The sequence below is a fragment of the Hibiscus syriacus genome, unplaced genomic scaffold, assembly GCF_006381635.1.
Source record: "Hibiscus syriacus cultivar Baekdansim isolate YM2019G1 unplaced genomic scaffold, ASM638163v2 tig00112319_pilon, whole genome shotgun sequence".
NCBI classification, from domain to species: domain Eukaryota; kingdom Viridiplantae; phylum Streptophyta; class Magnoliopsida; order Malvales; family Malvaceae; genus Hibiscus; species Hibiscus syriacus.
Window position 1 is genome coordinate 40,001 of NW_024063301.1, and position 15,570 is coordinate 55,570.

General features: G+C 32.9%; 1 protein-coding gene across 1 annotated transcript; it reads left to right on the forward strand.

Moving 5' to 3' along the window:
• Nucleotides 1–3,469: 3,469 nt before the first annotated feature.
• LOC120177777 (protein downstream neighbor of Son-like) lies at nt 3,470–10,038 on the forward strand. Its single transcript, XM_039183797.1, is given in 16 exon segments — nt 3,470–3,612; nt 3,751–3,901; nt 4,352–4,410; nt 4,501–4,630; nt 4,747–4,835; nt 4,925–5,078; nt 5,155–5,336; nt 5,531–5,630; nt 5,633–5,744; nt 5,880–5,978; nt 6,434–6,549; nt 7,541–7,642; nt 8,084–8,193; nt 8,346–8,433; nt 8,636–8,835; nt 9,501–10,038. Coding segments are annotated over 15 exon segments (1,869 nt in total). The 5' UTR covers nt 3,470–3,612; nt 3,751–3,790; the 3' UTR covers nt 9,718–10,038.
• Nucleotides 10,039–15,570: the final 5,532 nt, after the last annotated feature.

Genomic DNA, 15,570 nt, shown 5'->3' on the forward strand with positions numbered 1-15,570 from the left:
TCATAATGAGAAGAACTTGTTCAACCTTAATTTAATTCATCACATATGAAGCTGAATTAACAATACCTCTTTTGAAGATCAACATTTCCAGAAGGAGTTCATAATGAGAAGAACTCATCTGAAGAAGAAGAAGAAGTTCATAATGAGAAGAATTTGTTCAACTTTTTGCTAGATTACATCATAAAAGGAGATAAATTGTCATCATAGTGGAAAAGTTCATAATGAGAAGAATTAATCCCAAAGAAAAAGAACTTGTTCAATATTTCCATCATAATCAAGTGAAGTCAAATGAAAAAAAAACTTATTGTCTTTTCGTCTTTGCCCTATTCTCGTTAACACAAGAATGAACAAAGAGGGGCTGATGAAGACGCTAGTTTTTTATTTCATTTGTTTTATTTATTATTATTATTTTGTTTTAATATTATTATATTATATTATTATTATTAAATAATTAATTAATTTTAATACATTGCAGGCCCAAAACCATAGGCCTGATTACAAACCAGACTGGCCCAAACAGAACAATAAACTCTAAACCCGGTTAGGGTATCATCTCATCTTCTCCCAGCCGCCATCAATTCACAGCCGTTGGATCTGGCTATGATCCAACCGTCCTGATGCTTCCAGAAAAAGTCCTAGGGTTATGATACCCTAGGGCAACCATACGGTGCCATCTCTACCAGGTGTCTCATCCCGCCGTTACCGACGCTCCACTGTTACCACGACGCCTCTGAAGAACACTCCAGTAACTCTACTGCCAAGACTCCAACCATCCATGTTCTTGCCTATGGTGAGTCACCACCATAGCCATGGTGACTCACCGAAAGTTATCCATCAGACCGGTCCGAGAACCACACCGTCGATGGCTATAAAAGCCATCGACCACCTGCAAAGAAAAGGAAGGGGGAGAGAGCCACGACAGAGATACAAAGAGAGAGAAGAGACCAAAGACAGAAGCAAAACCAACAACAATCAACAGCAGCAAACAAAAGGAAGAAAAGAGATTGAGAAGACTTACCCTCATCGGAGCCTCCATACACCACCGTAGAACCGAACGTTCAAAGGTAAAAAAAATTAGATCTACGTCGATCTAAAGAGATTTAGGGAAAAAGGAGACCGAAACCGTCCTTAGGGTATTCAGATCTCTCTTTTGGAGGGGTTTTATAATTTTTCGGCCGCCGTCGACGGTGGCCGACAGCATATCATGGCTGTCGGCCGATGGCTGACTCTCTCTCCGGGGAGAGAGTCTAGAGAGAATATAGAGAGTTTTCTCTCTTAGAGAGAAAATTAAAGAGAAGAAATGAGGGTTAGACCCGTTTTTAGGCCGGTTAAAGGGTTTATAAATCTCTCCCCGAACGACGTCGTTTTGGGGAGGGATACATATGTAATTTCAAAAAATGGAAAAACCCTTTCCGCAATACCTGTCATTCTGTAAGTTTGCAATTTAGTCACTGAAAGCAATTTTTTATCATTTTAATTTAGTCTCGTAATTTTATTTTATATTATTTTAGTCCTTATCTGTATAAATATAATTAGGGTAAATATCTAATTTAGTCCCTTACAGTTTAGTAATGATTATTTTAACCCGAATTAATTAAATAAGGCTAAATTATATTATTAGTACTCAAACCTTTTATTATTCGAGTTAGAGCCTTTAATTTTAATAATTATTATTCTAATCACTGATTAATAAAGGGATAATTACACTATTATTAATTATTTATAATATTTCGAGTTATGTTCATTAATTTAGATAATTTATATTTAATACTATAAGTTTTTAAATTCATTTTATTTTGGTCATTTTATTGTAATTTTATATATATATATTTATCATTTCTTTTTTAATATGTTTAAATTAATAATTTATTTAATTATTTATGTATTAATTATTTATGTTTTTATTCACTAATATTTACATGAAATACAATATTATAATTTGATTAGATAACAATATTTATTTATTTTTAAATATTAAGAAAGGGCAGCCTTAAAGCAACTGAATATCCATTTTCTGATATTTTTAAATAAATAAATATCTTACTTTTATAAATTTTATATATATATTAATCTATTTTTTTTAGATAAATGTTTTATTAATATTTATTTATTGTTTAATATTAAGAAAAGAGTTGTCTTAAAGCACCTAGAAGCCATTTTCTGATATTTCTAAATAAATAAATATCTTATTTATATATTAATAGATTTTTTAATTATAGTAATAAATGTAAAATAACAAGATTATAAATTAAATATATATATTCGAAATTTTTAAATTTCTAATAATAGAGATAATTTATAATTAATAAGTACCAATTTTGGGCGTTGTGGGAGTGCTAATCCTTCCCCAAACGTAATCGATCACGAATCCCTTTTTATTATTAAAAAGAACAAATTTTTGACGCATATCAGTTTATCTTTTAACTGATGTTTTCTTAAAAATTCTTTTAAAATAAAATTTTTAGGTATTCGACCTACCTTACCCAAAAGGCCAATGGCTACTCCTTAAACATTTAAAAAAAACCATTTATTCACATCACTTTTCCCACCAAGTAAACATTTCATACCCGGGCGAAAACTGGTTACGACAATTATAAATTATATTTTTTTAGAGTAGATACAATAATATTTTAGTTTAAAACTCACTATAATATAACGTTGTCGATTGTAATTAAAATTATTACCAATTATGTAACTTTTTAGAGTAAACATGATAATATTTTATACTAAAACTCATTACAGATTAACCTTAGTTTTTTCCGCCGCATAACAAAATTACTGCTAAAATGATTACAAGGTAAATTATATGTTTAGCACCCTAATTATCATTTTTTGTTTCATTTTGAATACCCAACTATTATTTTTTTTTAAATCATACTTAGGGACAGACGGAAAATTTCATATTAGGGGGAAAACTTACACAATTTTAAGTTGGTGAGGACTTATAAAATTTTAGGGGTGCAAATATATTTTTAATAGAAAATACAAAGAAAATATCTAAAATATATGGAAATTTAAAATTGTTGAGGGCCTTTAGGTCCATCCGTGATCATACTAAATGGTCTCATGTTGGTTACATGTCGTCAAAAAGCAATATAATTGTTGAAGAGACATTTTTTATAAAAAAATTCAATGATGACCTGACATTATTTATACTGACACATCAACATTACAATTAATTTTTTAATAATGAGTGACCAAAATGAATCCAAAATGTAACATTAAATATGGTTTTGAAATAAAAAATAGTTGAATGATTAAAACAAAATAAAAGTGATAGTTGAAATACTATGCATTAGTTTACCCATACTTATGCCAATAAAGTTAAAAAGCTAACCGCGTGTCATCCGTAGCTATTTAACGGCACCGCCACATCGAAAAGCCGTCAAATAACGGCGTCAAATACAAGAGGGAAATCAATTGTTCAAAACCACTAAAAAATTTCAGTCTCTCCACTTAAACGCAACTTCTCGGCTTCTTTTTCTTGCTCTACTCTCTCTCCCTTTTCTCGATTTGCCCTGACGCTTCAATCTGTTGTAAAACCTAAATCTTTTCTCAATACCCAACGTTAATTTCCGGTTAGGGCGAATCCATATTGTTTTCTTCACTGGGGTAAGGCGTTGATTTGAATCTGATTTTTATATGAATCTACTTGAAGTTGTCACCATTGTATTTTGATCATGAATAGGAAATTGTGCATATTCTGTTCGTTGAGCTGGTTTTGTTGTTGTTGTTGTTTTGTTATTTCAGGTAAAGAAGTCGAGGTTGTTGTTCGAGAGGATTTCCTTTTATGGCGAAGGTAGCCGCGCGTGGCGCATCAGCTACTGCTTCACTACAAATCGGTGGGGACGCTCTCAAAGTTGGTCCAACAGTTAAAAGGAAGACCCCTTCGGAGCTCAGAGTACTAGTTTTCTTTTCTGCACCTCTAACTTGTACTACCAGTCTACCACTGTTGTGGATCGACTATTTTGGTTTTGATTGTTTGTTAGGAAGATGATTGAGGCAATTGTAAATGTTTAGGGGAAAGGATATTTTGATAATGCTATGGTGCTATTATTATAAGCGATAAAATTATTATTAGTCTCTTCTCTCTAGCATTTAGGGTTTTTTTTAGTCTTCCTTAATTTTTCCAAATTGAAGCTCTAAGTGTGATATTTAATCTTTTCATCCTTCTCTGAGCCTTCTTTTTAGCTAAGACTCTACATTAGTTATTATATATTTTGGTCTAATGCTCTAACATGTTTATGTTATTTACTTTATTACTTGGAGGATTCTAATTGGATTAGTTTAGTTAATCTTTACTAGGAATTGTTGTTTAGTCTTATGCTTAATAAGAAATGTTCAATAACAGGGGGAGCAGCTTAAGCAGACCAATGTGTCTGAGCTTCTTAATAAATCTTTGGCCACAAGGTATGTGCTGTTAATTCTCTTCTGTTTACAATTTTTTTAACTACGTTGCAAGTTTCTGAGAACTTTGTTCTTCTCCATTTGCTTGGTTAGTGAGATGGTTAATTCATTCAAAAAGTCAGATCCACCAAGGAATCCTAGATATATTGACACCCGTATGGTTGAAGTATTTCCTGCCAAGAAATCAAGGTTCAAACTGGTTTCAGGAAAAGAGAATGCCAAGGTTATTACATTTTCAGAAAATACTTTAATGGAATCATCTGGATGCACCTAAAGTTTTTATTCTCATAAGTTGATCACTGGTTCATTGATATTTTCATTTGTGTTATCATTTATCAGGAAAATAGTTCAATTGAGCTACCTATTAGCCTAAAGAAGATCTCTGCTCTTTCAAATTCGGCTGCTGTGAGAAGGCAACAATTTTCATGGTATGTCTGTTAATCCTAATATCCCATACTTGGCTCATGATAAGTATATTTTTTTCTTTGATTTTATTTTTATATGTTGTTTCTTTCAGTTCAAAGAATTCTGTTTCTTCTGCTTATGTTCCAAAAGATGATGTGCCCATTGGCCATAAAACACTTGAAAAATGTAGTCAGGGTACATTTCTTAGTGTTACTGAGCTTTCATCAGGGGATCAAAAGTTATCAGGCTTGGCAACTGTTGACATGGTATGTGCTTTTGAAGCTTCAAGCTTTTATTGCATAAATTATTTTCTCTCCTAAATATGCCACTGATTTTTTATAGGATAAAGCCTTGAAAGGGCTAGCTGCTTGTGAATCAATCCTGACTAGACCTCCCAAGTCTTCTGAAGGTGATCTTTCAACTGGAAACTTCTGCACTGAATTCCATGTGACTGGCCAGAAGATTCCTCTGGATTTTACTTTGAAAACTTACATGCGATTGGTGTCCTCATCCTCAGTGAATTGGTGAGTAAACCTGTTGTTTTTCTTCATTTATTTTGTTCTATTTTCTCTACTTGGAGACAAGGGCGCTCTTGTGATATGTTCCTATATATTTTGTATGTGTTATTTAACCATGTTAAAATGACTTCCTTGCTCACTTTTAAGTGCCTGCTTATTTAGCTTGTTTATGTAACTTCGTCCTGTTTTTGTAATTCCAGGTTAAATAGGTCAATGATGTGTGCTACTTACAATGGTATGCCTCAATTTACCACCAATGCTGGTGCTTCAGATGATCAGAATATTATCAGTGCTTCACAGACCAGACTGAGTTCTCAAGTTTGAATTCTAAAGCATTACATTCATGGATTTATCCTCAATCTACCTTACCACCATCTCTCATGTCAATATTGATATCAGCAGCAGTAGACGGAGGTTTGTTTATGGAACTTTTGATTTCAATTCCCTCCTTATTTGTGCACCAACAAACACACATGTCCCGAGTGTTCCTTCCCCAGCTTTCTCTTCCTATCAGAAGTTATCTAATTGATGTTTTTCCTTGTTCTCCAGTGGAAATAGATTTCTTAAGAAAGCGAATAGGAGCATGGGAGGAGTCATTTCGGAGTCTTTACTATATGTTTCGGCAAAATGTTTGTAGCATCTTTTATGGTACATGTTTTTTCATGGTTGACTTTTTCTTTGACACCTTTGCAACCACGTGCCAATCTTCTTGGCATGAGAACATCAAATTTTATTTCATGCACATACACATCTCCATAACTGCATGCCCAGTAGTGCTTGCATTTATCTTGTTGAGTTGTATTTTGCTTGTGTAACATTGTTGGTAAATACCATGCGAATCTCATGCATGTGCATACTTGGGGGGATGATGTTTTCTATGGGTTGCTGAATTTTATTTATTTACTTTTCTAAGAGAATACATACACATCCTCTCAATGTGCCAAGACCATAAATCGTCCTTGGTTTCAACCTTTATTTCAAGTTGTTTCTTCTTTTGACGACTGAATTCTGCTTTATGTTTTATTTTAGAGTGCTTTGCTCATTTGCATCAATTTGTTTGAAAGCACAACTATCCTGATAATGATCTGTTGGAAACTTTGTAGTGTGCACTTCACATTTTGTGGTAATGTTCACTTCTTTTGATGGTCCGGAAAGTAGATCATACCAAGCTTATATCTCCCAGTCAACTAGAGGTTTGAGGTCGTCACTAAAAGAACATGTAAGATGCCATTCTTTACTAGTTAAGACATTGCATAGATTTTGTTATCTTGATCACTGTTAAGTGGTGTTATCCTGCATTTATTAAGCATTGGGTTTCTTGTGGTTTATTTTATGTTAGGCCCCTCCACCTGTTACCACTTAGTTATAGGTTGGATGCTTAACATGGTGTTATCCTACATTTAGTAATTCTTGGATTTCTTTGGTCTTATATTCAAGTTGGACCTCTTGACATGCTATTGATTGGCTTTATGTTGGATACTTAACAATTACAATACAATCATGAGGAAAACTGTATTCAATGAAAACTATTTCGAAAATGGTTTCTTAGAGATTTTTTCTGTACAGTTACCATGTTCATGTGATACTTGCTGCCATATGATATTAACTAAATGGTTGGCAAGGGTTTTCTTATATATAACTTGTTAGCATTTCCTTTATGAAAGTGATTATTCTAGTCTATAAATGCTTCATCCTAATGATACTCTAAACCAATTCACTTACCAAGTGAGTTTTGGTTCTGAGGTAGAGAACCTTTATGTTGCTTGGCTTACTGGTTTCATTCAGCTTTATAGATAAATTGGCAGACTGATTGAAAGCTATAACATTACATTAAAGCAAGTTTTGCTAATGTCAACACTGTAAAGAAGCTATTGCTGATTTCTGACTTTACAAACATGTTTGCAGCTCTGGTTGTGCGGTTGCTAGTTCAGTTTATTGCATGCTTTAGTAAAACACACAGACAACAAGTATCTAGTTTTAGTATCTCCAAAGACTGAAACTGATATAGGCTGTTGCCAACCAATGTCGTGACTGATAAATGAGGAATCAGATACTGCCTCTGTCATCTATTTAGTAATTTTTCAGGAAGTTATAAATGTTGCAACAATCAGCACATCAAATATATATATGGACTCCTTTGCTGGTCATTTAATATAAGCCATTTTGACTTACTTTTATGCTTTATTGATAACTTATGTTGTGTTTCGTAGGATGTTTCTTTTTATATGCCTCTTTGCCGTTCTCAAGTAGAACAAGTGACTACTGAAGATCTCGTGGAGCTTTCAGAAATAGAGAAGCATAATTTGGGCCAGGTTTGTACGTTTTTTTGTAATGATAGTTTTCTTGATTTGGGTTGACTGAATTTATGCCTCTAGTTGGACCATGAGATACCTTTTGAATGTTTTGATCTGCCTTTGCCTTTTTTCTCGTGTCTGCTTCGAATTTTGTTTTAGTTCGCCTTTTGAGGCCCACATGCCTTTGAGTTGTTATCCCTTTTCAAGTTTAAATCAGTATTATTCAAACTTGTGATAAAATTAAAACATAAATTTATAAATATTTCCAGGTGCCACTGAACAATTTTAGAGGCTCATAACCTAGAGATAGAGGTCCCATGCTTTGCTTAGTGATTGCATACGTAAAGAGGATTGTAAACAGAAAGAATACTTATGTGTAACCACTAGAATGTCCACTTTTCTCAATTTATGGTATTTTCACGTTCTTGTGCTCAATTCTTCATTGCACAATTTCTGCAGACTCGACGCATAAATTCCTTCTCTGATGTTGATAACACTCCACAGTCTTTGCTGGCTTTCAGCGGAAATCAGAATGTACATGGTTTGTATGAGATTTTGTTAAATTATAGGTGAGTTCCTTCTGTTTATAAATTTAAAAGACAATTTCTTCAGTAAATTTAGTTATATGGTTTTAGGATTTCATTTGAGATGGTTGTAGTAGATGGTACTTACCTATTATATGCAATGTCTCTTGCCTGACTTATTTTCCTTCTGTCATTAGATCTTTCTTGACCTTTTTGAATGCTGTGGATGTTCCTGTATTATATTCTCCTGCACCATTTCAACATGCTGCTATTTCTGCTCCAGAGGTCAGTGGCGTTTCTAGAAACAAGATCTGTTTCTATCTAGCTTCCTTCACCGTACATTCTAATTGCTGCTAGGTTCTGTTTGACGTAACATCAATATTTTTGTTACAAGGATTGGCAGATTAGACTTGATCAGATTATCTTTCCACTAGTTGCAATACCTGGTTTACATGTTTCTAACTTTCTATGTCAATTGAATTTTCAGGTTATATGCATGGAGATCAAAAGAGCTGATCATGGTACTGCTCTTCCCCAAGGATTCACCTTGAATGAAGGTCATTCGATGCCAATTTCATCTGCTGGCCTTTGTTACAGTGTTGAAATCAAAGATTCACATATTCCCCCTTGGATTATCAGTAACATATGTTCTCTAATGGCATCTAAAGGACAAAGCTTTGAAGCAAGGTATATACTATACCTTCTTTTCCTTGGATCAAATTATTGCTTTCTATCAGATTTCTTAACCTATATTATAGGGTCATTTAGGCGTATCATTAATGGATCCTCATGTGTGAAGTTAATCTATAATTAAACTCGTTGAACGATTTAAAATTTTGTCCTTAAATTTCCTAATGCAATGCCGTTATCAGAATGGTTAAGATATTTAAAGACACAAATGATACTGTAATATCTTGTCAAATCTCTCTTTTTTGGAATCATCAGTCATGATGACTGCTGAATTCCTAAATTTGAATGTAAAAAGCATAAACATAATACACACACTCACACGAGGTAAGATCTAATTGCATTATATAAAACTCTTTAGTTTTACACTGATTTAGGATCATTGATGAATGTAAATCAATGACTGAGATACACGGGTAAAAATGAGGAGATTTTAAAGGGTAAAAATGAGGAGATTTTAAAGGGTAAAACTGAGGTGGATAATGTAAATACACAGTTTTAATTTTTAGCCATTGATTTACATTTATTCAATGATTCTAAATCATTGTAAAACTAATGAGTTTTATTGTGTAAGTGGATCATAGCTTCATTTGTAGGGCAAGATGCAAAACGAAAACTGATCCGATTACCTACCTATTTGTCTGATTTTGTGATTGGTTTTTTAGTTTTACAACGGAGCATACTTCAGTTGGCTTAAATATTGCTCTCGGGCCGGTTTCCCAGATAGCTGATAGTGATGCCACTGTCAGTGAGGACTCACAAGAAATAACCAATGAATTTGGTATTCCTGAAACGATTATTTCCCCTTACTTACATTCAGGTCTACTGAAGGGCTTGAACTATTGCAACGGATCTTATACAGCGTCTCTCTCACCCGTATGACATTTCATTACTCGTAATCTCGAGTAAACTATATTTTGTTGTCGATGCTTCGTGTACCTTGGTTCCCTGGTCTGGTTTTGCTGATTACAATAGTGAAGTAACAGTTATTGGAGATAAGAAGAAATAGCCTGGACTCCAGGAACTTTGCTTTCGGGTTTATTGAAGGGCCTGAACTACCGGAACAGGTAGAGTTCATATATTGCGACCTGCTCTATCTAACCTGTAATGACACTTAAATACGCAGGATGATATTTTGAGAAAACTACATTTTGTTACTGATGCTTCAGTTCCTTAATTGTATTTTGCAGTTTGTATATTGTGATTCGGATTGACATAATTTATGAATTTGTTTGCCAAGTCATTGCTGTTAAGAGAGGAGAGATGGGTGGGACTACTTTTTTTTTTTTTTTTTGGATAAATTGGGTGGGACTACTTGTCCCAGCTTGAATGGCTCGGGAATATGTTTGTTTAATGGCAATAACTAAACAATATACTTTAATTTTTTTTAGAGGAGTCGATTTTAACTTATGTGCGTTGTGTGTTAAGCATATTATGGTATTGTTTTATTAAAATTGTTTCTTATTTACTTTTGATTTAATACTAAAATAAGTGTCTAAATTATATCGTTTTTTAATGTGTCTAAAGTATTTTTTTGATTCATCCAAGTGTTTAATGTTATAAATGTTATTATTTAAGTGTTTGTATAGTCAATAGTGTTAATTTTTTTTCGTTAAGTGAGACGTGTCATAATTTGATAATTTTGATTTTTTTAAAATATTAAAATATTATATATATATATATATATATAAAATCCCTTAATTTCTATTTAATTATAAAAAACTCTAAAATCCCTAAAATATTCAAATTCTAACCTTAATTTGTTATTGCCTCTCTTTTTAGTTATGACCATTGTTGTCTAAGTAGTTTTTGTCATTCTCTTAGTCATAGTTGTTGTAGTTGATGTCGATTGGTTGTTGGAGTCGTGTGAGATTGCGATTTTCATCTTAGGGTTTGTGAGGTATAAGCAATCGATTTGTCATTAATCGATCATGATTTCATAAGGTTTTGGTTGTCCAAGGGGGTGAGGTTGGGTGGAACTTTGTCGATGGCAAAATGTGATGGTCAAGTGGGTTTAAGGGTTGAAATAAATGTTTTGAAGTTTTGGGGTTATTTCAATTTTTTTTGTTTTCCTTTAAAAAATATAAAATATAAAATTTTAATATTAAATAAAAATTTTAAATTATCAGATTATGATATGTTACTTAACTAGAGAAATTAACACTGTTGACGGCTCAATCACCTAAATTGATAATGTTTGTAATGTTAGGTATCAAGATGAGTCAAAAAATACTCTAAGTACCAATTCGAGAAAAGTGATATAGTTTGGGCATTTATTTTGATATTAAGCCTTAATTTTTTGTCATTTTTTTAGTTTTAATTTCTTATTATTTAAAATTTATTAGTAACAAAATTATGAAATTACATTTTAAAAATATTCAATTAATTATTTTTAAATATATATTTTATAAAAATTAATTATTTAAAATAACTGTAATTAGAGTATCAAAAACTGACTATCGAATAGTCAATAAAAAATTAATTTTGATAAGATAGAAAAAGCACAGACTATTATAGAATATAAATAAATAAATAAATAATATAATAGTATTAATAATATATAATAAATAATTATAATACTAAAACCGTTTCAAATTTGAAAACATATTACAATAAATTAAAAAATGTCTTTTTTCTGTAAAAACAATTAAGTTAATTATGCGGAGTTTAATTAAAAATAAAAGTTAAATCAAAAAGATAAAATATGAACGTCCGAACTATTAAAGTAAACATATTTTAAGGTCAGTTTGACATCAAAAAAGTTTTTTTTTAAATGCTATCGGAATACGAGTTAGAAAAGTTGAAATTAAGATTTTAGTATTTGATATTTGAGTAAAAATTAATTTTGGAATATTTAATTTAGAAATGATATTATATAAAAAAGGTTTTAATATATAAAATGTGTCCAACGTATGTCCGTTTTTACAGTTTAGCGTTTAATATTTTTTTGTTTTAGTTTGGTATCTAACGTTTTATTTCGTTACTTAAAATGGGTCACGTCGTAACGGAGTGTTAGTTTTCTCCGTTAAGTGATACGCGTTACAATCTGATAATTTTAAAAATTTATTTTTAAAAATAAATATTAAAAATATTATTATATTTATATAAAACCCCTTATTTCTTTTAAATTATAAAAAAACCCAAATCCTAACACCGAAGTTTACCCACGAAGGCGGACGGCGAGAACGACGACTACGACGTGACCCACCAGTTGGTTTTTGAGCAAACAGCGATGAGGAAACTAAATATGGTGACGGTGAGACGATCGGAGGTTCGAGGCAGCCGAAATCGTCCAAAATCTGAGGTGTCGGGTGAGTTTTCGACGAAACTTCAAGGGTTCAATTCCTGTGAACGGCGAACAGTGACGGCTATCCACAAATTGTTCTGGAGTTTTGAGATGACGGCGACGAGGAAACTAACTATGGTTGCAGTGAGGCAAACAGAGATTCGAGACTGCTGAAATCGTCCAAAATCCGAGGCGTCGGGTGGTTTTTTCTTCATGCAAAATTCCAGCGAACGGAGAATCGAACACCGATTCGCGCTTCTTTATTAACGGCCTGTGTCATTCCATTTTGCATGAAGATCAAAATAAATTCATAAAATGAGAATTAATCTGGCTAAAATATAATGATATATAAGCAGTAAAACGAAAATTGCCTGCCAGTGTTTGATCTAAGCACTGTTCTAATTGTGTTATTTTTGTAAAACTGTGATAAAAGGAATCCCAATACTTGAGAGCTAAAGACACTGCAATAATTAACAAAGGGCTGGAAACTTTGATAAATAATCAATGGGTTTTATGCTTGCATCATTTTGGGAGATTTGCAGGGTATGGGATGAATGCTATGCTTTTGGACTTTTGTTTAACTTCTGTTTTACTTCATTTTTTACTTGTTAGGGGTTTTTCAGTGATGTGGATTCAACGATGCTGGCCTGCATTGCGTTTTCTTGCCCTAATTTACTGGAAGAAAGTTTCAGAGATTAACAAGACGACCTCCATTATTTACAGTATATGTACTTTATAAATAACATTCAGCAGAATCAAAAGGCAGAAAAGCATGTAGTCAAACACATGCTTGAATTTTGCATGAAGAAAAAACCCACCCGACGCCTCAGATTTTGGATATGAAGAAAGGGCTTCTTTGCTGCACTGGACATTGAAGAAAGGGCTTCGTGGATAAGCTTTGCATCTACATCAGTTAAGGCTCTTACAAAGCTTGTCCAGGCAACGGTATGACCGCTTGAAAGTCCGACGGCGGTGACTCCACCACGAACGACACTGGACATTGAAAGTCCGAATGGTTTTCTTGCAATTAAGGTCGATGGTGGCCGATTTCGGGTAATTTGAGGGTCGGGTTGAGGTCGTCGGTTGTTGCTGAGTTCAGTGAGAGTGGTGGTGTACACCACTGCCGGTCGAAGAATGGTGGTTCGGTGACGGGTTAAAGGTTAATGGGTTAAAATGAAGGTTTTCAAAATTTTGAGGTTATTTCAAAATTTTTGTGTTTGCTTTTTAAAAAAATATATAATTTTTTTAATTTTTTAAAATTACCTGATTGTGACATGTGTTACTTAACAGAGAAAACTAACTGTCTGTCACGGCATTACCCATTCTGAGTTACGAAATGTAACGTTATACACCAAATTTGAACGAAAAAAGCTTTAGGCACTGAACTGAAAAAACGGGCATACGTTATACACCTTTTGTATATTAAAGCGATAAAAATAAGTTAATTTAAGTGGTGTTCAAATTCGTTAGCGTTAACATTATGATATATGAAATAAATTAATTTAAATTATAATAAAAAAATAATGACAACTTACTATTAAATTTATTGATTAATATGAAATAAGTATGTAACACCCTCAGACCGATGTAGGTGATCCGATCCGATCCGAGGTGTTACATTAGGACTACTGGAGTGACCCACAATAAAAGTTCGGGAAAATTTATTTATTTTTTGTTAAAACGCCTAAAATCATAAAACAATTTATAAATACAAAAATATAATTTAACAATATTCAGAAATAAAACAGATTTCAGACTCGGATATAAAAATAAAATGCAACCTACATGCCCCTAATCACATGCACCGTACTCCGCAAACAATGCCAGTGAAACTCCTTTACTGATGTCGATAGCTGCACTAGTTTGATTCTTTTAACCTGAAATGGTGAGTAAAAGAGTGAGCTTTGGGAAGCTCAGTAATACAGAACTACAAAGTGATGTTGAAGGACATGCAGATAAAAGTAACATCATAAATTTTTCTTATTGACTTATTCATCTACATGTTTTTGTAATGAGCTGAGGCTCCACTGATATTTCATCGAGTAAAAGTCATGAAGATTTCAGTTCATAGGAAACATTTAGAGTACCAAGTTTTCAGGAGATAAGAAAATGATGTCTAGTGTGTTTCAAACAAAACAGTGAAGAGATACAGATCTTTTTAAAACAATAATAATTTAAAACATATTTTTTTAAAAGATAGTAATACCCTCCAACCGAACACCATTATGCAGTTCCCCAAAACTGCATCCATAAGGACTTACCCTAAGTACACAGTAGAAGAGCCACCGTAAGGGAATACCTTGGGGTCTACCCAAGGGCCACCTTAGGTCTGTAAGGATTTACCAGCTTGATTAGAGTTGAACCTCCATACTCCAGAATCTTACCCATACAATATCCATTATAAATTAGATTTAATAGTAAATTGTAATATCAGGATCATGATCAAGTAAAATCTCGTAAGGGTGACAATGAAATAAACCGCATAACTGCCCTCCACTCGTACACCATATGTAGTCCCATGATTAACCCAAGGGAGTGCCTACGCAAGAAAGTTTATCGGGGCCTCGAAGCCTACCCAAAGGTCACCTTAGGTCTGTAAGGATTTACCAGTTTGATCAGAATTGAACCTCCATAATCCAACCTACCCAGATAATGTCCCAAATAAAAAAGTTCAAGTAGTAACCAGTAGATTCCATGATCAATAATTCAGGAACGATCATATTTTCCAGTAAAAACAGGTAACCAGATAACACATTTCAGGTAACCATAGTTCATAAACCGGTAGATTCCATGATCCATAAATCAGGAATGATCATATTTTACAGTGAAAACAGGTAACTAGAGAACATATTTCAAGTAACCATAGTTCGTAGACCAGTAAATCAGTGATTTAAGAAGATCACGTTTAAAACAGATAAAACATTTACATGTCACATAAGGCACACACTAGAGGATCCATAAATTATTAGGAGACACTTGGTATTTATTAGATAGGGAGCCATGAAACTTTTGTAATTTAAATAGGATTTCAATATGAAGATCCCTATAAAGGGGGTTTGATAGCTAACTGATTCATCATTTATTCGAGAAGTGATTTATCAAGATCATACAATATTCAGATATTTTTCGTAGGTAATTGAGTATAAGGAAGGCATTTGCAATATTGTGCATCAGATTTACTTAAGATTTCAAGTATGACAAGAGTAATTCAATTACTCAAACAGACGGGGGTATTCTAGACATTTTGGTTCTTGAAGAATTCTCATTAATTTAACTCAATAAAGATAGAGCGGTGACTTGTGGTATTCAAGATTATGTAATGAATGATCAAGATTTAGAGTCTGATTGAACTATAGATCCAAATATTGTGATACTTGTCAATCATTAGGACCGTAATACTTCATTATTATTCACTTCTTATTACTGGCTGCACCAGTTGATCTGATTAA